The sequence below is a fragment of the Patagioenas fasciata genome, chromosome 2, assembly GCF_037038585.1.
Source record: "Patagioenas fasciata isolate bPatFas1 chromosome 2, bPatFas1.hap1, whole genome shotgun sequence".
In the NCBI taxonomy this organism is placed as follows: Eukaryota; Metazoa; Chordata; class Aves; order Columbiformes; family Columbidae; genus Patagioenas; species Patagioenas fasciata.
In genome coordinates, this window is record NC_092521.1 from 55,327,211 (window position 1) to 55,350,057 (window position 22,847).

Sequence of the window (22,847 nt, forward strand, 5' to 3'; positions counted from 1 at the left end):
CCTTTCAGCTTATGTTACCTGTTTAGAGAGTCTGGGTCTGCCCCAAACCAGGTCTGCTCTGCTCTTGGTGTTCTGGGAATACAGAGGGGCCTTAAACTTGCTATATTGCATCGTACTCTCTTATGGAGAGGCTGACAGAGCTCTGCCATTCTCCTCCTGTGAATGATGTCTCTTGAAATAGTCTCTTCCCTGAGGCTCTCCAGAACCACACTGTATTGCCTTGTGTTGTGCGTGGCCATGACCTCCAGTTGTCCTATTTTGTTTTTCTTTACCTGTCTCATTCCAAGAGATTCTTAGATGTCTTACTTAGCTGATGTCCTTTTGACTTGTCATGAGCTTCCCACTTCAGATTGTGTTTCGACCTTAGGATTAAAATCGCCTTAGTTTCCCCTGGTCAGTGAAATATCAGATCTGATCCTCAGAGCTTAAAGAACCAAAACCTCACAAGCCAAGAGGCACGATGATCAGTTATATGTCATTTGATGTCATTTGGTGCTTTTGTAATGACATGCATTGTATCAAATACATTGTTATGAGTCAGGAAAAAAGTTACCATGACATAAATTGTTCAGCAGTGTCCGGATAGGATGGGGGGAAAAAAAATCTGCCAGAGTTTGGCAGTCTCTCCCTGCCAGCTTACAACTGAAATGATGCAATGTAAAAAAGCCTATAAATTTGTAATACCCTTTCCTAAAAGAAGAAAAATCATGCTGTGAAAACATAGACAAATTGCATATCCTACAAAAAATAGAAGAATCCACAAAGATTTTTTCATTTGAGAGGGGGAAAAACTTTTTTCCGTTTGTTCACCACATGCGTTCCAGCAGGTGACTTTTCTGTTCCCTGGTGAACCAGTCGCTGATGTTTAATCAAAAAGTTGCACATGTGTTTCCTGGTATGATGGCAGCTGATGCCTTTTTTTCTCAAGTCCATATCACTAAGAAGGTGGAGCTAGCTAGCATCAGGAGCTACGTGTGAGCAGCAGGAGCATTCGTGTTCCAGGGCCACACACAAGTGCCCTCTGAACCTCAGAGGCTTTTCCCTTCTTTTAAAATACATATATAGGTATCAGATCTTTTATCTGAGAAAAAGGAGACTTTCACTTCCATAGACATTGTATCAAGGTTTTGGAGCTTCCCCATATGCAGGCTAACCCAACAGAACTAGCTAAGGTGTAAGGGTTGCATATGCAGAGTGTTGGTCACATTATGAATTTCCACCGCTTCTTTCTTTTCAGAGCATCCTTCATGACTAAAACTGTGCCTTGTGGGAATGAGCTTCATAAATTTCTGATCTGGGACACAGCTGGTCAGGAACGGGTGAGTTTTACTTTGCAATATGTCATTGTTATCCTGGTCTCTTTTAATGTGTTGGCATACTTTTTCTAAACCTTTCATTTTCAGAAGCCTTTGTAGGTATAAATCTACAGAATGTCAAGTATACAGGTTCCCATTTTATAGGTGGGGAAAATGAAGAGGCAGGCTGACCATACCACTTACCTAAAAAAAAAAGAAAAATCCTGGTGTGAATTATCGGCCACTTTCCTCCAGACAGCTGAGACAGTGCCCAAGTGGTCCCTAGCTCCCTCTGGTTTCGTCAGATTGACATATGGCGGCTTTTGTTGAGATGGGAAAGCACTTGACTTCCAGCACCTGGGCTGGCAGGTGGTCTGAGCTTAGGTGGTGACTTCAAGGTTGTCCTGAGTAGGGACATTGAATAGAGGCATGGGTTGTGTCTGCTGTTGTTATTGTGGAAATTAGCACAAGCAACTTGAACGCCTTAGGGTTTTTGTCTTGATTTTTCATGTGTGGGAAGTGAATTGCTCAATTTAAGTATCTTTTCCTTTGGCTTTAAAAAAAACCCCAACATGTGTAACAGAGTTTATGGGCATTAGTTCATATTGACTGTGTGAGAGCATGGTTGGTTATTTGTTTCTTATAATAGCCTCAATGGCAGTATAATGCAGTAACAGGCCGTAGAACTGTAGAGTTCTTTTAATATATGCCCACATTTACCTTGAGAAGTTTGAAAGAAATGGAAAAACCCATGCATATGTTTTAAAATACCTTGAAACATTCTTGTGAAATTGGACTGTTCCAGTTTGTAGAAAAATGTAGCTATGCTCATGTTAGGTTGGGTAAAATTAGATGCTTATATAGGCTGTAATGTCAGTCCTGATACATTCCACTGTGTTCTCCATACCTTGTTTGTGAATTGTGAGCCATGAAGAGTTTTTACTTTTTAGTGCAGGGAATTCTTGTGCTTATATTTACAACTTGTAGCATGATGTAAAGTGGCCCTGGTGAAATCTGTTGACTTTTAGCAATTCAGTATGTTATTTACGATGGGAAAACAGATCTTGAAAAACATGTTTGAAGTATAGCATAATTCTTTCCCTTGAATCCTGTTTGTTTGATTTCTGCGTGGTCTGGAAATGATGACTAATTATTGCAAGAGGTAGCAAAGGTTCAGTTTTCTTTCCCATGGTTTGAGTTTCCTTTCTTATTCTCTCTCTCTCTCTTCCCTCTGCTGCCCCGATCTGCTTTTGTTTTGGTTTGGTTTTTTTTACTTTTGCTCTTTAGCTCACAAAACTCAGTTCTTCATGTTTAGATACAAGTATTGATCTATTGTCCCATGTTATCTTAAGGCTTTTTTTTTTTAAGTAGGTAAATACTAGTTCAGTAAATACGACTTGACTAAATGATGCCCCATTTGAGGCAGGAAATCTGTGACTGAGCTCTGACTCTTGGACACAAAATCCATCCTTCCCATCTAGTCCCTTACGTTTCCTCTCAGTTTTTTTAGGGTTGTTATTTTTCAAACATCTGCTTTCCTTTTTTTTGTGTCCAGCAATGATGGGCGGTTCCCATCACAAATTGTTAAATGGCTCAGAATCTATTACAGGTAAGTTATGTTACAGGTTTTCATGTGTAATCAGGAACTGTAACCCCTTTCTATTTGCACAATGTATTCTCAGGCTTTTATTAGGATTCTTGGGAACTGGGGTGATACAGTAAACGAAGTTGATGGGTGTTGAGTGCTAGCTGCTGAGGCAGACAGGTTTCCTAAGGTGGTGTCCAGACTGTTCCACGTCTTTCTCTGCCCTGAAACATCCAAATTTTACAGATAAACACATCTTTCTCAATAGCTTATTCACTTTAATGTGTATGTGGGGTTTTGGTTACTTTACCTTGTGTTGCCCCTTCTGATGTGCTGTTCAAGAACAGGTGTCTCCCCCAGTTAATTTCTTTCTTGTTGCCCTCTGAACAACAGTGATTACTCAGAGCTTCCAGCCTGCCCCAGCCTCTGGGCCTATTGCTCTTTTTTGTAGTGTACTAGTAAATGTCTTCCAAGTGGTGTTTCTGCTTTGAGAGCCGTTGTCCTTCCCTAGTTCTTGGCAATTTCTGTTGAGGCTTTACGTTCCCCTGACAAAGTCTGGAAGTTTTGTCAATACCCCTGTTGTCTCTGCTGCTGATAAAGATGTTCAGGCCTCCGTGCTCTTTCAACATTGCCTTCCTTTGGCTCTGTTCTTCAAACACATGGCCAAACATAGGACTTTAGTGTGTGTGTGTGTTCTGGATTCAGGGCACTCTGTGCTCCCCCAGCTGTGCCAGTTGTTGCCATGTGTGCTGATGTGCAGCCCACCCTGTGCTGCTGCTGCTCCCCATTGCTTCACATAAGAAGAGCCTGGGGTGAGATTTAGCTGAACCCTTACATATGCCCTGAAAATTGAGTTCAAGCCTAAACCATGGTAGACCAGGCAGGTGGAACAGCAGCTGCGCTTCTGTCTTCCTTGTTCATGAGTTTCTCCATTTTCATCAGTTTTCTTTTTTTCTTGAGTTTCTCTTGGCACCAGAGTGGGAAACTGCCAACTTGGAGAGCATAAAGAAACCACTCTTAAATATCTTAGGCACAAGCCCTTATTGAAGCAATACCCTGGGAGAACCAGCGTACCTCCTGGCTGCCTTCAGTCAGCTGGGAGAAACTGGAAATTCCTGTGGCTGCTTCTGACAGGGAGCTGCGTCCTGGGTGCTCACTCAGCCCCCTCTTGAGGCATTAAATCAACTTTCAGGGAGCCACTTGTAACATTGCAAGCCTTTGGAAATGCTGATTGGTGTTGGGTTTAAAAACTGATAGGAAACACCTAAGTTAGTTGAAGAACCTTAATACACAGTATGGAGAACAGATAATTTCTGATTCATATGGATAATGGATATAATATTTTATTTATTTCATGTAAGGAAACTTGCAATTGTAGGCAGAGTAGAGGTGGAACCAGAATTGCCATTTTGGGGGAATAAACAAGCAAACATCACTTCTGCAGAATGACAATAATGCAGCAGAAAATGGAGATCAAAAGCATTTTCATCATAGTCTTAGTGGGAGCAAATGCTCAGCGTGCTTCCTGAAGGAGACCCTGGGGAGGGGTACGTGTGTCTCCAGCAGCTCTCACTGTGGAAAATGCACATTGTACTTCACTACAAAAGGACAGAGCTTCTTAATCCTTTAATCTTGTTTTTCCTTTTCCCTGTTTTTTGGGTAGGGAAAACCTTAAACTGGCCGCACACTTAATAAAATCCCCCTACTTTTCTGTGCCTAAGTACTGGTCTCTGCAGACCCAGTGTCATTGTGTTTGTGTGCTATTAGACAAGCTGTTCCTCAGTGTCGTTTTCCCTCCACCCCACTGTTTTCCCATTTTCACTTTTTTCCCCGTGTCTCAGTTATCCCCCCATCAGATATAAATGGTTGCTGTGGACTTCAGGATTTAAATGCAGACAATTATGTTGTTGTTAACAAAGATTCCCTCCCCTAAGAGGAGTCTCTTCACAAGTTAGTTAATGATGTTTTTATTAGCATATAGTTTGGTTCATGGTGCCCTAAGTAGCTTCTAATTACGATGCTTTCTCTGAATACCTTGGGTGGCTGCCAGCTTTCCATTTTGCCAGCTGAGAAATATTGTAGCAAATAGTTAGGGAGCCTGAGGGCCGTGTTTCTAGGGCAGGAAAATTTATCTCTGTCCTTTTTAAATTTACTGTGGTGAACTCCAGGATTTTTAACTTTGTTTAATAGAAGGAGCTTCAATTTCTTGAGCCCAATTTAAACCTTGATGTGCATTACCTTGAGTTGTGGTTTTTGTTTGTTTGTTTGTTTGTTTAAACTGCTCCATTTCCAGGAAAAGGCTGACTGATGAGATATCGACAGCACTTTATAGGCCTCTCTTTTCTGAGTGACGGTAGTCGTCCTGGTGATTCAGAGTCAGTGTCACAAGGTAGGGGTGAAAATGCTCCTTAAGAGGAGGACTTGTCCTTGCTGCAGTCTCACCTGGGACGTTTACACTAAGCTGAGCAACCTTATCACTGAGCCTGTGGATGCTTCCTCTGAAACCGGACTATCCTGGGAGGAATTAACACCTACTGTCGATGACTTAAATTACTTCTGCAGTCAAGATGCGGCCTGGATCTTGCTCTACAGGTGGTTTTGTGCATATGGTGTAAGGACTTCCCAACAGTGAGGTACTGCTTGCAGGCTGTAAAGGACAGCCGCGATTTGGTAGTGTGTGCATCTGTGAGACCACAAGTGGCATTGGAGCTAGCAGTGAATATGTTATTTTTACTATTTTTAGAGTGAAGTTAAACCGTGATAAATCATTTAAGAGATGCATGTGAATGTGTTTTTTTCTTAAGCATCAACAAACTTGTAGCGTGTGTAGCTTGACAGTGAGCTGTGGTTTAGGTGTAGGGTCATTTGCATCCTTTGTTTAATGATTGTGAACTTCAGAAGGGCTAAGCGCAGGTCACATCTGTGATATTGCAAAAGTTTGTTTTCTGCCTGTTTAAAATACCTTCAAAAGATTATCCTGAAATGTTGGAATTTTTCCCTCTTCACTTGAATTCTTACACATTTGAGAAAAATGTTCTTTCTTAGATACATATATCTTCTTCAGTTTAACTAGCAAAAATACCTGCAGGCCAGAGACAGCCAGATCTTTCCTGATTTATTCAGCTTGTGAATCCTGAGAACTGGGATCTCAGCTTTCAATCATGGAGGGGAAAACTACTCAAGGTTATAACATGCTAAATGGTATCTGATAGTGGCTTTCATGCATAACATTTTTCCATTTGCTCATTGCCAGCTGAGAATGTCAGGAATTTTGTATCCCTCCTTGTGCTACTTCTTGTGTGAGAAGCTTATGTTTCAGGATAATCTGTTTGACGCTTCTGGTTTTTGCCTTTGCTTCTGTCCACACCTCAGATTTTCTGTTAGTTGGCAGCCACTGCCTTGAAGGTGAGAGGAATGGGGTGTTTAAATGCCCAGACTTTGGCAAGTAGAGGAGTCGATACTATTCATAGAACCATAAAATCATACAATAGTTTGGCTTGGAAGGGACCTTCAAAGGTCATCTAGCCCAACCCCCTTGCAGTGAACAGGGGTATCTTCAACTAGATCAGATTGCTCAGAGTCTTATGCACTAAAGCCTTGAACGTCTCCAGAGATGGGGGATCTACCACCTCTCTGGGCAACCTGTGCCAGTATTTTACCAGCCTCATTGTAAAAAGTTTCTTTTCTCATGTCTAACCCGAATCTCCTTCATTCATCATGCATGGACTGCTTCAGTGAGCTTGTTCAATGCAGATGCAGTGATGGCAACCTCTCACTCTTCCCATGTGGATGCTTACCTGATCCATGGAGGCAGTTAAGGTGGCTCTCCTAAAGAGGCTGGTAGTAATGTGTTTCTCGCACTGGTCTGCAATGCTCTTCACCACAAGAACCTCAGCACTTTGGGTTGTAGCAATAGAGATCAAAGCGTGAGGAGGAATGTGCTTCAGGTGGTTTTGGGGACAGGACTGAAGTGGTTTGTGGGGGTGATGTGGCAGTAAGGGCTGAGGGCAGGAGAAACAGGGCACCCAAAATCACCTGCAGAGGGGCTGGGAGCATGCTGCTGAGTGAGGGGACAGAGGGACGTGAAGGTCCTAGTCTAGAAACGTGGATGTGTGTGACAGGAAGGGGAAGGAGGTTGCAGAGCTCTGTCACTACTCGCACACATAAGCAGCTAGCAGAGAGCCAGAAGCTGTGGCTGTCCTTACCATTAATGGCACCCAGATAAAGAAAGGGTAAGGATCTCTGCCCTTGAGAGGAGCCAAGTGGTTTGGTCTTGACCACTCAGGTGCAATGTACATAGTCAGAGAAGAGCTTCTCAAGAACGGGAATGAAATCTGGTCAAATGATTGTGGCTGCCGGGAAGCAGACCTTGCGCTGCTATGCACCTGCAGGTGCTTGAAAAGGCACCGTATGGAAAAATCTTAGCTGAATTCAGTTCTTGATGTGAGAAGGTGCGTAACACTTGCTGAGCACTGGTCTGGTTCTGCTTACTCTGTGCATCCTTACTCTTCCCAGCCATGCTTGTAGGCAGCATTGTAATCCTTTTGCAGCAAGAACAAATTATGCTCTTTACAGTCTAGCATAGTAAAAGCAACCCAGTAGAGGGGCTGTGGGGATTTTTTTGGTCTTTTTTTTTTTTTTTTTTGTTTTGTTTTGTTTTGTTTTCGGCTTTTTTTCCTTTTGGCTTTGCAATTTGGAAGAGACAGCCCTGCTGTGGCAGTAGGCCAGTGCTGGGGTGTAGCACTACAGGATGGTGCAAAGAGCTGCAGGCATGAATTAGTGTTCCCTGGTGTGCCTGGCAGATTGAACGAATCCAGACTGGCTTCAGCAGCATTTAACAGCCTCTATATAAATAGGCAGGAATTGTAGGTTTTTATTTCCATATTTATTTGGCCTCTGCTTTGCTTTCTAAACCAGTATTGCATCAGACGTGATTAAGAGACTTTCACTGCCACAGCTTGGGTGTGATTTATGTTGTGTTCCCTCGAATTTGTTTTTTTCTTCTAAACGTTGTGATATGGCTACTGTGTTTTTTTTTCTTCCCCATTCTGTACATTAGTACAGAGGAAATGTGAAAAGCGTTACCTATGACCAAGTACACCCTTCCATGAGATACACAGGAAACAGAAAACAAAATGTTGGAGAGATTTTAAATTGGTGGTAAATTCCTTAATGGCTGGTTGGTTCCATTTTTCTGCCGCTTGCAAGGGCAAAGCTTCTGTTGACTTCAGTGAGCTGGCCAAAACAGGGGTTGCAGAATCCCAATTCTGGTTATGCTGAGCTTGCATTTGCGCCAATTAGGACTGAATTTTTCCTCTGTGCTTCAGGGCTGCGCAGCTGCAAAGGATGGGCAGCTTTTATTTGGATCCTGAGAGAAAAAGAGGACCTGCTTTCAGAGGAAGTTTCATAAGCCATATGTGGCCTCACTTCTTCCTTTGTGGCAGAGATGATGAACCACAAGTGCAAAGTGGACATGTTGGTAGAGGAGCAGGAGTACAAAGGTGCTCTGCACCTGGTTAGCATTGCACCAGTACTTTTGTGACTCTGTAGGTATATAGGACATGGTGTGGCACGCTCTGAGGAAGAGAGCCTTAAAAGTCTTCATGAAGCTACACAAGTAATTACTTTTGGTTTTTTGGCACGTCTTTGCTAAAATAAGTTTCTTATTTATATTTTGAATGACCCCTTTGGCATGGCTGTTGCTGTTGAATTGGAAAATGTGCCCCTACAACTTAACTATTGCATTGTATGGGTTAATGGCCTCAGCCTCACAAGTTGTTATCAATGCCAGAAAAGCAGAACAGGTTCATGGGTGGTGAAAGTGAGTCAGTATCTGCAAACAGTTGAACTTTTTGTGGATACTGAATGGGAGGCACAGGACTGAAAGGAGGTTATAGCACCGAGGGTGTCTGTCTCCCAAGTAACAAGCAACAGGATGAGAGGAGATGGCCTCAGGTTGCACTGGAGAAGGTTCAGATTGGATATTAGGAAAAATTTCTTCACCTAAAGGGTTGTAAAGCACTGGAACAGGCTGCCCAGGAAGCAGTTGAGTCACCATCCCTGGAAGTGTTTGAAAGACATGTAGATGTGGCACTTAGAGACATGGTTTAGAGGTGGACTTGGCAGTGCTAAGTAATGGTTGGACTTGATGGTCTTAAAGGTATTTTTCAACTAAAATGATTCCATGACTTCTAATTTTCCACAGTAGGTGAGCTGTTAATGACAATTTACTTGTGATACAAAGATGGAAGGTTTTCCCAGTGACTAGAAGGACATGGTGGAAGATGGTAGAATAAAAGAAGGAAATTATGGGGATGAAAATCAGTAGTATAAGTAGCAAGTCCCTGTACCTTTAGACTCCCAGCAAAAGTGTATGCTGTAAAGTTGTGATTTTTTTTTTTTTTTAACTGAGAAGGAAAGCCAACTGTGAATGTACTTACTGGTTAAAGAATGATCATGTGTGTATGATGCAGCTGTGAGAAATGTGTTAGATGTTAGGGGAAGTGGAGTTAATGCTGCTTCATGTCTAGAGCACTGCATACAAACCTGGTCACCTGCAGTCAGGAAAGAAGAACTGAAGCTGGACAAGGTGCAGGGAAAGGCAATTAGACCCTGCTTTCTCCTTGCTACCGTATCTTCAGTCTGGAAGAGCCTGGTTTAGCAAACTGGCAAAGTTAAGACTGAAAGACTGCTCTATATCCATATTTCAGCTCAAAGCAAGCATTGATGCTTGAATTTTAGTAGCTCAGGGTGCAATTAAGTTACAAATAATTCAGTCTTTAGGAATTCAGAATTGTATTAACTGTCAAATTAATGTGATCCCTGTAGGAGTCACATGGAAAAAAATGGGTGATTTTAGGCTGGACTTTGATCAGCTTTTTAAATGGGTTAGTCGTGTGGTTACTCATGATGCTTGGAGCTGACAGATGGTTGTTTGGGGTCTTTATTTCCCTTTTTGCCCAAGGTGATATGAGGTGCTGCTGGCTGCAGATAAGGGTGACATCTGCTAGAGCTCCATGCTTGGTTGTGGGTTACAGAGAGGCTGACATCCTTGGCAAGGTGGGCTTGTAACCTGGGTGTCCCTGTGACAGGGCCCTGGGGGTGGCCGCCTGAGGGCTTTGGGTGGCCCTTCTGGAGAAGCAGAGTTGTCCTCATGCCCAATCTCAAGCTGCTCCTGTTTCTGCTAATTTTCTTGGGAATTACTGGGTACAGAAATACTGAGCTATAAAATTGAGGTTATAGACATGGTAATTTATAATGCAGAAGGTAGTCCTGTGAGATTTAATTTTGTGAGCTGCGTTTTTGTGTGTCGCTGTTTTGGGCGTCTGTCCCACATTTGGTCCTTGGCAGATGAAAAATGTGCGCATTAGTATTTTGTATCCGTTTAATTAATTTTGCATGACTCTCTTTTTCCAGGTAATTAGGCCAGGAAAAGGTTCAAGAGGAGTTTGCTTTTGGGCACTGATTTAAAAGAAAAAAAAAAGGCATCAACTAAACATAATTATTTGCATAATATTTTTCCTAGTATGTTTGTGATATTGGAAAATCCATGCTCATAAACCACCTTTTTAAAAGTCTGTTATTAGATCATGGAACTTAGAGTTATAGTTTTGCAACCCCTCTTGATACATTCATTGTTGCAGAGAGTCTTTTTCTCTTTTCTTGTGGACAATAGTGATTTCTTATGATTGGGACATAGTGTGTCATCATGTTTGTTTATTAGACTGTACAGAAGAATGACAAAGGAGCTTTAATTTTGGTTTTATTTGATATTCTGTACTGTGGTAACTCACAGTAGTTGTTACAAGTGTACTTTCAATTGTTCCTGAACAATTTCGAAGTACTTCTTTTTCCTCATAGACCATAGGAAATTGCATTAAGATGCATTGTAATCTCACTTTGGTAGCTTTGTCCAATGTAAAATATGAAATCTTGAGTGTCAGGTTTATCCAAACAGGAATATAAACTTAGATGCCAGATGAAATCTATCACTTGACATTTAAAAAAAAAAAAAATCCTGAAGCTACATGCCCAAATATGGTTGAAGTATTTTCTCCTTTTAAAATGCCTTATAGCTGGAATATTACTATAGAATCATGAAAGAAGTAACTGTCCTGTCAGCTGAGTAAGTAAATATTAATAGATTTTCAGCAGAGTAGGGAGGTCATACTTGCTTGTTAACAACTACTGAACCTGAGTGCCTTTCAGAGGCCGTTTTCTCTCTGAGCCTAGCTTGCTGTGATCTTGCCCTCCCTCTTTCCAAGCTTGTGAGGAATCAGAGTATTTAAGTAGATTATTTTCTATTAAATAGCAGAGGAACTGCGTTCCTCCTGCATGCTGCGCCTCTGGTCACCACTTTTTATATTTCTTGACACAAGGAGCAAGTCATACATAGTTTGATGTAGTTTGGTGTTTCTGTTATTAAAAAGCAACATGCTGTTGAAGTGATTAATTAATATCCCCAAATATTTAAAACGAAGTTTTCTTTGTTTCTGCATTTTACCTGCACTGATTTAAAAGGATTGTTGCTTTCGTTGTAGGAAAAAGAGTTAAACTGACAGTGGCAGTAGACTGTACCAGCAGAGATGTGCATGGAGTTGTTCTGCAGGCGCAGACCTATTTGAATATCAAATCAACCAATGTGAATCTGGCTTCTAGTGGTCTCGTCCTTCCTCCTTTTATTCCAGCCATGCTTCCCCACCTCTTCCTTTTGACCAAGCTTGGTGCATATCTGATGCACAAGCTGGTTTAGGAATCCTGCTAAAATTAATCCTTTCCAAAAAAACAGTAGCTAGCATCCTGGTTCCATTAAAATATACTTGTCTGGGATTCAGTGGCAGAGGTCTGCTTTTCTGTTTACCCTTTTTTAAATTATTATTTTTATTTTTACTTTCTGACCCTAACACTGGCAATATTCTTCAGCGAAACAGCTATTATGGCAAGTGTTCTTGTCACCTGGTCAAAAGAAAAGGGAGAGAAATTCCCAGGATGTCATATAGCATTTCAGTGTGCTTTCTGGGCCAGTGTTGGAGGAATTTGAAGCATGTGAGTTGACCTGTGTGGTTCCTGTGAAGTGTGATTGCTGTTATCTGAGAGCTCTTTGTAATTCATGAATGCCTCATAATCTAGATAAAAACCAAATCAGCATGTGTGATGGGTATGTAGTTTTTTTTTTTCCCCTGGGAGTTTACAAACTGGGAGGGATGTGCATATACCATGAAAGGTCAGATCTACCCTCCGCAGATAAGGTCCCTGATTTCTAGGGTACTTCAACAACAACACACTGTAAATTTCTGTCATCATATGGAAGCCTAGAAATTCTGGAAAGCATTTATTGCATTAAACATGCAAGTAATAAAAGCCACACACTAAAAGCCTGGAAGATGCATGTCTACCCAACTCCCTTAGGATGCTGGCTGATCCCTTTTCTTCAGACCTTACTTCTCAAATGATTCCTCTTTCTTTTCTCATCCTCCTTCCTGCTGTTTTCTCCTATTAATGAGCTTTCCCACCTGCCTTGCTCCCTTGACCATCTGTCACTGCTGCTGTGCATCCTTACTGTTCTAAGAAAAAGCACCAGTCTTGAGCTGGAGTGTGTGATCTTTGATAAACAGCTTACAAAACAGCAAATGAACCAATATTACAAATAACTCACTTTATACATCACATGTGAATCAGCACGACATATGGAGGCTGCTAGGTCTTTAAGTACGGTTCTGAGAAAAACTGCATCATCCAGTAAATCTGCAGAAGTTTGCGATGTAACACATGGATCTGTGCATGTTCACTGGGCAGTGAGGTTCATACCCTGCCCTCATAATGTATTTTATTTAGAAGCTGACCTCAGTTATTTGCTTCAGCTTAATATGAAGCTTTCACAGATGACTCTACAAATAAAAAAGTGTGAAATGACTGTGTGAGTGCCGCAAGACTGAATGTATATTCTGAGAAAGATTATTTTTTGTTTTCTTAAGACTAAGTTTAGTTGAATCAGCAGAAAGGCTTTTTGACTTCCTTTCTCTGTGCAATTATAAACTGAAGTTCTAAATCAGCTCCTTAGTCATGGTAAATTATGAAAATTATACTGTTCATTGGCAAGCTCTTGTTATAATAAACAAATTTTTTTGTTGTTTTTGTTTTTTTCATAAAGGATGTTTCCCTTGAAACAAAAAGCTGAAGAGCAGCTTAAACTGCAAGAACCCATGTTTCTAAAAGTATCTGTCGTAGTATAGGATAACTAAACATGCCAGGTGTTTGGAGTTTTCTGACAAGCTAAGTCCATACAAGTGATTTGCGTTGTTTTATAAAAATTGAACCAAAGCTGAATCCAGTTTATTATGTCTACAAGGCAAAACATTACTGTTTGCCAGGGGAAGGGATGTATGTGCGGTCAGGTTAGGTAGGCTTCCAAGTGCAGGTGATCTTCACGTCAAAACTTGTCCTCGGAGTCCATGCCCTGTAATGGAAAAGACACATTGAACCACTCACTGAGTGCTGATGGAGTAAATCCAGCAGGATGAAGCACGGCAGGAGATACAGGAGCTCTGCTTCCATGGGATTTAAGGGAAGTTAGAGGTGGGCAGCTACCAGATGCATCTGTTCTCTATGAAATGAAAGAAAGGCAGTGGTCTTGCCATGGCGAGTCTTTGTGACCTGACAAAGTATGATAATTCTGAATTATTAATGAATTCTTTTTTTTTGGGGGGGTATGTTTTAACAGTTTCATTCCTTGGCTCCCATGTACTACAGAGGTTCAGCAGCAGCTGTGATAGTTTATGATATCACCAAGCAGGTAAGACCTTCTGTATGCTTTTCACCTGTGTTAACTCCTCTGCTTGGGCCAGAGTAAAATTTACAGCTGCAGAAGTATTTATGTGTTAATTCCTGTTCATATCAGTGGGGCTCATATGCTTCAGTATTTTGGGTATATTTGCATGGAGGTGTTCCAGCTGCCTTAAAAACCTACACGTGAAGTCCAGCTTCTGTGTTGTTAAAACTTTGTTCAGATGAAATGTTGGAGGTGGCATTTTGTAGAAGTTCCTTTGGCTTTCCTCTTGCTAAGTAGCCAGGATGATATCCTGCAATGGGCCCTCCCATCACCACCTGTGTTCTCTGTATAGATTGAATTTTTAGTACAAAAAGGAGCTAGCTGCTTCATCAAATGAACAGAAATTAGGTTATTTGTATATTACTGATTTAAAAATTAATTATTTTTAACTAAGCATATGATCTTATGTTTGTAGTGTAGGGCTCTAGTCTTAACTTTGAAACCAGCAGTGAAAGAATAAGTCTCTGACTTTTGTCTCAACATTATTCATTTGGAATGAAAATTGTGTTTTCAGATCCTAAACAGCTATTGCTGGTTTCTCAGGCAGAGGAGGTTCTAGCTGAATGCCTTTTCCACTGCTTTTGAAAGAAACCCCTGCTGATAAAGCTGAGTTAGAGGTGGTGTTCATGGATGGATGGTCATGACAATTCACTTGCATTTTATTCCTTTTCTGCCAATTGAATTATTTACTATGAGGTTGAGAGGGCTGAAGTGATTCTCCAGTGCATTAGTGTAATGATCTGTGGCTGATAATGGTGGCCACTGTTGCACAAAGAGGTACTGTTCTCCTTTGCTAATTTGCCAAGAAAAGATGAAGAGTGAATCCTGCTGGATTGATACTTACTTTTAATTTTAAATGTCTTACAGTTGATCTTGTAATGCATTGTAAGAATCTAATTTTGTTTCGCCAGCCTTTTTCCAAGCTCACAGAATAAAGAGGGCAAAATAAGAGAGGAAGATCAATGTGTATTTCTCTTTCTGATGCTTAATATTCAGCATTCACCATTAAAGTAGAATGGATAATTTTTCCCAATTGACTGATAGTGCTCTCCCTTCATTGATGCTGCTACAGCCATTGCTGATTTAGACACAACTCTTGGCCATTTCTGAAGGGGAAAAATTATTTATAATATATTTGGGAGCTCACTTTGAGTTTTAATAGTATTTTAAACCATGCATTATAATTATAATTACAATCTCTAGGAACAAAAGTGATTTTAATGCTATTAGTTCATTAGCATAAAGAAACAGAAGATTTGCTATTAAAAAGTAGGTAGCATCAGAAAGTTTGAAAGAGCAGCAGACGTTGTCAACCTTGACTTCAGCAAGACTTTTGACACCGTCTCTCACAACCTCCTCATACGCAAGCTCAAGAATTGTGGGCTGGATGAATGCGTGGTGAGATGGGTCATGAACTGGCTGGAGAGCAGAAGTCAGAGGGCTGTGATCAATGGTGCAGAGTCTGGTTGGAGGGCTGTAGTTAGTGGGGTTCCCCAGGAGTCAGTGACCTGGATGAAGAGACTGAGTGCACCTCAGCAAGTTTACTGATGATGCCAAACTGGGAGAAAGGGCCGACACACCGGAAGGCTGTGCTGCCATTCAGTGAGATCTGGACAGGCTGGAGGACTGGGCAGAGAAGAACCTAATGAAGTTCAACAAGTGCAAGTGTAGGGTCCTTCACCTGGAGAGGAATAACCCCAGGTACCAGTACAGGTTAAGGGTGGGCCTACTGGAAAGCAGCACTGCAGAGGACTCAGGAGTTTTGGTCGACAGCAGGTTGCCCAAGAAGGCCAATGGTATCCTGGGGTGCATTAAGAAGAGTGTGACCAGCAGGTTGAGGGAGGTTCTTCTCAAACTCTACTTTGCCCTGATGAGGCCACCTCTGAAGTACTGCGTCCAGTTCTGGGCTCTCCACAGAATCACAGAATATTAGGGATCAGAAGGGATCTCAAAAGATCGTCTAGTCCAATTCCCCTACCAGAGCAGGAACACCTAGATGAGGTTACACAGGGATGTGTCCAGGTGGGTTTTGAATGTCTCCAGAGAAGGAGACTCCACAACCCCCCTGGGCAGCCTGTTACAGTGTTCTGTCACCCTCACTGAGAAGAAGTTTTTTCTCAAATTTAAATGGAACCTCTTGTGTTCCAGTTTGCACCCATTGCCCCCTGTCTTATCAGTTGTTGTCACCGAGAAGAGCCTGGCTCCATCCTCCTGGCACTCACGCTTTCTATATTTATAAACATTAATGAGGTCACCCCTCAGTCTCTTCCAGGCTAAAGAGACCCAAATCCCTCAGCCTTTCCTCATAAGGGAGATGCTCCACTCCCTTAATCATCTTTTTTGCCCTGCGCTGGACTCTCTCCAGCAGTTCCCTGTCCTTCTTGAACTGAGAGGCCCAGAACTGGACACAATATTCCAGATGCGGTCTCACCAGGGCAGAGTAGAGGGGAAGGAGAACCTCTCTCGACCTGCTAACCACCTCCCTTCTAATACACCCCAGGATGCCATTGGCCATCCTGGCCACAAGGGCACAGTGCTGGCTCATGGTCATCCTGCTGTCCACCAGGACCCCCAGGTCACTTTCCCCTACACTGCTCTCTAATAGGTCGTTCCCCAACTTATACAGGAACCTGGGGTTGTTCCTGCCCAGATGCAAGACTCTACCCTTGCCCTTGTTATATTTCATTAAATTTTTCCCCACCCAACTCTCCAGCCTGTCCAGGTCTTGCTGGATGGCAGCACAACCTTCTGGTGTGTCAGCCACTTGTTCCAGCTTGGTGTCATCAGCAAACTTGCTGATAGTACACTCTGTTCCCTCATCCAAGTCATTGGTGACTATATTGAATAATACTGGTCCCAGTACTGACCCTTGAGGCACTCCACTATATACAGATGTCCAACTAGATTCTGCCCCATTGACCATGACTCTCTGGCTTCTTTCCTTCAGCCGGTTCACAGTCCACCTCACTACCCGATCATCCAGATCATACTTCCTCAGTTTAGCAGCAAGGATGCTGTGGGAGACTGTGTCAAATGCTTTACTGAAATCAAGTTTAAGGACAAGGGATTACTGGAGGGAGTGCAGTGGTGGGCTACAAAGATGATTAGGGGCCTAGAGCACCTTTCTTGTGAAGAGAGACTGAGAGAGCTGCACCTGTTCAGCCTGGAGAAGAGAAGGCTGAGAGGAGATCTCATCAATGTTTATAAATATCTCAAGGGTGGATGTCAAGAGGATGGGACCAGACTCCTTTCAGTGGTGCCCAAGGATAGGATGAGGGACAACAGGCACAGACTGAAGCACAGGAGGTTCTGTCTGAATATGAGGAGAAACTACATTACCTTGGGGGTGCCAGAACACTGGAACAGGCTGCCCAGAGAGGCTGTGGAGTCTCTATCTCTGGAGACATTCAAGACCCACCTGGGCACATTCCTGTGTGATCTGCTCTGGGTGATCCTGCTTCAGCAGGTGGATTGGACCAGATGATCTCCAGAGGTCCCTTCCAACCCCAACCATTCTGTGATTCTGTGAATTTTGTACTTTGAGGGAAAAAGCCAAGTGAATTGTCACCTGTTTCTTTGGTTTCATAATGATTTAAATTGAGGTTTACCAGGTTACAGATTCAGAAATGCTGGCATGAGGGGGCCACTGAAACCTCTCTTGGATGTTACTGAAAAATATGAATAGTGATTAAGATAGTAATCCACCAGGCAGAAGATGAAATTAGACAAATGAAGCTCACTTTAAACATTAAGGAAATTAGCTACTAAACAAATTTAAAAGAGCTCTGGTAGATTCTTAATCACTGGAAATGTTAGGAAAAACATTTAGTGCTACTTCGGGGAGTAGCCAAGGGGGAGGTGTCCAAGTTTAAGCAAGAATTAATTTGAGGAAGTCTTATGACATAAGGTTTGAAAAGCAGATTACATAAAACAGCCATCTTCTGGTCTTGTGATCCATAAAATTATTCTTGCATTAATACTGTCAGAGCTGTGTTCCTCTAACTTCAGAAAAATAAACAAATACATCAACAGAGATGAGATTGTTATCTTATTTGTTATTTCTCCAACTTAGGATTCATTTCATACTTTGAAGAAATGGGTGAAAGAACTAAAAGAACATGGTCCTGAAAACATTGTAATGGCCATTGCTGGAAACAAATGTGATCTTTCGGATATCAGGTAATACATCCATTTTTGTTGTTGCTTTGATTGCAATAACTAAATTGTTTTATTCCGTCAGGTAACCAGTTTGTTGTTGTAGTAGTATATCATTTTGGTCAGCTGTATTGAGTCTTCCCCAGTGTACAACCACACCAGCAGCAGCACAACTTGAATTATGTGCTGCTTTTTTTTTTTTAAGCTCTTTTACTGCCCTTTCTGTGTATTTGTACAATCTACACCTTTTAGCTGCTGAATCATTGGGAATGGAAAAGTATTTTTTTTTTTTTCCTTCTATTCATGTTAAAAGGTGCAGAACGTATTAAGCGATGAGCAAAACCAGCAGTGTAGAGTTAGAAGGGTGGGCCTGAGGTAGAAAATTGTTATTCACAGAGCAGCTTTGAGAACTTACACTGCTCTTTGCAACAACCGAAACTGTCCCGTAATATGGAAGGTAGAAAGTGTATTTTTGTTGTTTTTAGGAGCATAACTTCGAGTAAAACCTGTGTCACCTTTGTGAAGCAAAGAACCTTCTGAGTAAAAGAGGTAAAGGTTGAATCTGCCCTCCCGCAGAAAAGCCAAGATGATGCTGTTTGGCTTGAGAATGAATTTAGAGTCACTGCTTGTTAGCTCTAGTTTGGATTCACATTTATCCTTTCTGGAAGCACATTTTGCTGTACAGTAGTGATCTTTTATGTCAGTCCATGACTCTCTGTTATTTCTTTCTTCAGCTGTACTTCAACTCAGTGGCCGTATTTGATGCTTTCCTCTTAGGACCTCACATGCTCTCGTGGATGCTGTTGTGTTATAATCATTGTTTGGTCCAGGTTCACCAGAGCCCTGAAGCACTTGTGTAACTTAATTAAGTGATGCGGTGTTTCCAAAACCAAATTGTGTTGGGTTTGGTTTGGGGATTTTTTGTTCCTCCCCTGCCCCGTCAGCCATGAACTGAAACAAAACTATGGGTCGCTTCTTTCTGTAAGACCTAAACAAGCCCTGGTGCTAGAGAAGACTCCTGGTTTCTTTTGGGCTAAGAACTGATAGTACACAGCACAGATAGTATATTTTTGGCATCTTCTGTCAACATGGTGAAGCCAAGTCCTATAATCCAAAACTAAAGGTTTCCAAATGTGAAATAGGGAAAAAAAAAAAGGAAAGGACAATTATAAATAATAAACCCCAAAACCAATTAGCACAAACTGGAGTTTTCAGTTGCTCTGAGAGTCACTTTAAATTTAAACTTAAGTGTTCCCAGCAATACAATTGCCTGATTAAATTAAGGGTAATAAGTTTGGAGATTGTGCCAAATGACTCCAATAGCAAATGAATCCATAACCAGCCTTCCCCCTGCTTTTGGTAGCATTTGCTCTGGCAGCAAGCTTTTAAATGCTCTTCCACCAGAGGCAGGTTAAATTGGGGACATAAAGGAAAACCTGCACCACAGAAGCATTGGGAGTATACTGGGGTTTCTCACAGACTGACTGTGATCTTCTTACCACATTCTTCTCAAATGCTACCTGTTGTTTACTGATTCCTCATCATCTATTTCTTGCTCCTGTTGAGCCAGTACAGCTCTTCCATGTAGAAAATGTTCTGGCATTTGCATATTGCTTATTGTCCTCAGTGAGCTAATGTCTCTCTTTTTTTTTCTTTTACGTAATTATGAACAGTTTTGAGGATTTTTCTATGCTGTTATTTTTGATGCATGCCTTTTCTCTTTCTAAAGTGATCCAGTGATGTCCAGTTAAAGATATTTTGGTGGACAAATAGAGAGCAGACTATATTCATGATATGTTTTCACAGTTCTTCCAGCAGTCTGATTGTTTATGCAATGCATGTAACTGTGTATTCTCTGGCTGCTTTATATTTCAGGTTGACTTCACTAAAAACTATTTTAGGTGAAATGTGTCACAAATTTATCAGATTGTTTCCAGTGAATAGAAAATGCATATACCTTTGGGCACAGAGAATTTTAAAATAAGGTGATGTGAGCACAAAGGAGCAAGCTGCTGTCTGTATGTGTTTTTGGCATCTTTGTCTAGTTTTGTAGAACTTCTGGCAGGTGTTTTGCCGAGTATTAGAGAGGCAGCTGCTTTTAAGACCAACACGAATAGAAGCAAAAGAGGACAAGCTGACCAGATCCAAGTTGATTTGATTCTACCATCTCTTTGACTGTAGGAGATAATGTAAGGACAAATGCGTGGAAGCAATAGGAACTGATTATATTCCTCTGGGAGAAGACTGATGCTATTTGTTATAGTCATTGGCCATGTTACCCTCCTCATTTAGCATCTGAAATTTGAATTTGAGTGGCCAACATGGATTTGGGCCACTCAGGGGACATGATGCCTTTCTCACTGTTTATGGGCTATGAGCAGTTTTTGGCACTCTGTTCATGTAAATTTCTTCTCCACTTCGAAGGTTTCTACAGATAGGCAATTTTGTTTAGTATAAATCCTTATTTTTGTTATAGCACAATCAACCCTAGTACTTTTGAGTGTTTGGCATACTTTTAAGTAGCAGTAGTAGGCTTTTCCTTTTAATATGTGTACTGTCCTTCTGACAGCCAAGTCTTTAAAAGGTAGTTTCAAAGACAGAAGCTGAGACTTAAAATGTTAAGTGTCCAAAATATTTTTTGAGCATTACAGAATCATGACAGGAACTAAGAAGTGTTTACTTCTCTAAAAATGTGGTGCAAGTTGTGTTCACTGGAAATTGCCAGATCCTTGGTTAAGAGAATTCAGCAGAATTTCATGCTCAGATCTTTCCTCTATGCATCTAGAATATTTCTTTATTCAGTAGTTATTCAGAAAATTTTAAACAGGGATGGAATCAACAGAATGACTTGGAAAAGGTAAAATGAAGTAATTGACATCTTTCAGAATAGTTATTCCTCTAACTTTCCCTGTAGTCCTGGAATAAGACTTTCTCAGCACTCCGCTGATGGCTCTTGCCTTTTTCCCTCTTCACTCCATCTTTCATGTATTCACCTCTCAGCTTAGAGTTCAAGCATTTGTGCTTTTCCTTTTTGATAAGGTGGCATCTTTGCAATATTGACATCCAGATTATGATAGCTCCACTTGATGTGTAGAGCCTTCTTGGTGTCAGCAGCACTGGATGGCATGATGTTTATTTCCCACATGCTGCGGACATTTATAGGCTTCCTTTAGAAATGTCGTCAGAGAAGGCTAAGAAGTTTCATGATGCTTCCTTGGAATATTGTCACTTGCTGCTATTTTACCTTTTCCTTGATTCCCAAAGTTTGCTTTCTCATCTAAATCACAGCAAGTCGAAAGACTTCATTACATAACCCTATGCTCTCAAATATCTTCACTTACTGTTGTTTGAATATTATGTTATATAGTTAAGTTCCTTTTTTCTTATTTCCAGGGCCATCCACAGATGTTGGTACCTTTTGTAATAAAGGCCAAGGTGCCATTTGAGAAATAGTAAGCGGAATGCTCCTTCCCTGTGTCTTCCACAATAAAAAGACATGTAATGCAAAGCAGCAAGTAATGGAAACAAGCTCTGAATCCAGATGCTGGAACTGCAGGCTAATTTTTTTAAAAAAACATTTGTAATAAATGATGCAATTATTCTGCCTCTCGGCATGTTTCTTATGAGCAGCAGATCTGATTTATTTAAAATATATACCTCCATAAACTAATTGTGAAATTGCATTGCTGTGCTCCCACCTGGGTACCTTCTGTTAAAGTCCAAGGTGCTCGTACTAGGAGGAAATTGTATGAGGAGTCTCTGTATTGATTGATGAGAGCTGGGGGTTGAAGAAGTCGGTGCAAATTCTGCAAGTGCAACAGACAGTTGTAAAACCGCACAAAACACACCAGCTATTGTATTGAACAACTAGAAGAAAAACAGTGCTGGCAGCCTGATGTTTCAACATGAGGATCCCCATGTCCCTTGTTAGGGTGTCCAGTCTCCAATTCTGAGCTGTTGCCCAAAAATCAGGAATAGTGCTGGTTACAGGCAGCAGCGGATACGGGCAGATTCAGCTTTGCCACCTGTCTCAGGCAGATACAAGGTCAGCGTGGGGTTTGCTTTGTGTCTGAAGCAGAGGTCTTTTGCATTCTGTAAACTGCATTTACCAGCTTTTGGCGTATGAATTACTGGCTACAAAATTAGGATGTTCTACCAGTGATTTTAAGATGATGTCACTTTGGTGCCATGGCACAGAATGGTGGTCTTCCCTCAGTGACTCCGGCTCTCCCAGGTTGCTCTTGCCAATGTGCTTGGAGACAGTGGCTTTCATATTTCTTTCAGAATCTCTCGCAAACACTTAGATTATGCTCTTATTGTTTTTTTCCATAACAGTCATACTGTATCTTGTTTGAACACTTGGTATGAATGGTGCTGAATGCTGCTTGGATCAACAGAGTTTTACGTCTTCCCTCCAGTGTTTTAATGCTTTTCATATTGGTGTCAATTTTATGAAACAAACAAGACTGTCATCTAAATTGTCTTCCTTTTTTCAAGGCATAGGTTCAGCAGCAAGGCCAAGAGATCTGCAGATTGATCATTGGTGATATTTTTAATATGATGATCTAAATGCCATAAGAAGAAGAAAGATAGTACTACTTTTGCAGGGAAGAAGAGCATACTAATGCTTTTCTGATTAGACTGTTTGAGGGTTTTGTTTGTATTTTTTTTCCCAAAATATTAAATTAATTTTTGATTTTTTTTTTTTTTGTAGGGAGGTTCCTCTGAAGGATGCCAAAGAATATGCAGAATCTATAGGTGCAATTGTTGTTGAAACCAGTGCAAAGAATGCTGTTAACATTGAAGAACTTTTTCAAGGAATAAGTAAGTAAAGGCTCCCTTTGTTTATTTATTTATTTATTTATTTATTTGTGGTTGTTTGGAGGTCTTCTGAAAATAGCTGTCTGTTTCGCATCTAAAAACTTCTTTCCCAAGGACATGAGAAATCCACTGCACCAGTAGTATGGCTGCTATTTATACAGAT

At 41.2% G+C, this 22,847-nt stretch overlaps 1 protein-coding gene across 1 annotated transcript in view; it reads left to right on the plus strand.

The window, feature by feature from the left end:
• RAB31 (RAB31, member RAS oncogene family) overlaps positions 1-22,847 on the plus strand; it is a 71,027-nt gene that overhangs the window by 29,455 nt on the left and 18,725 nt on the right. The window contains 4 exon segments of the mRNA XM_065832161.2: positions 1,238-1,319; positions 13,601-13,672; positions 17,781-17,887; positions 22,578-22,687. Coding sequence (XP_065688233.1) covers positions 1,238-1,319; positions 13,601-13,672; positions 17,781-17,887; positions 22,578-22,687 — 371 coding nt within the window.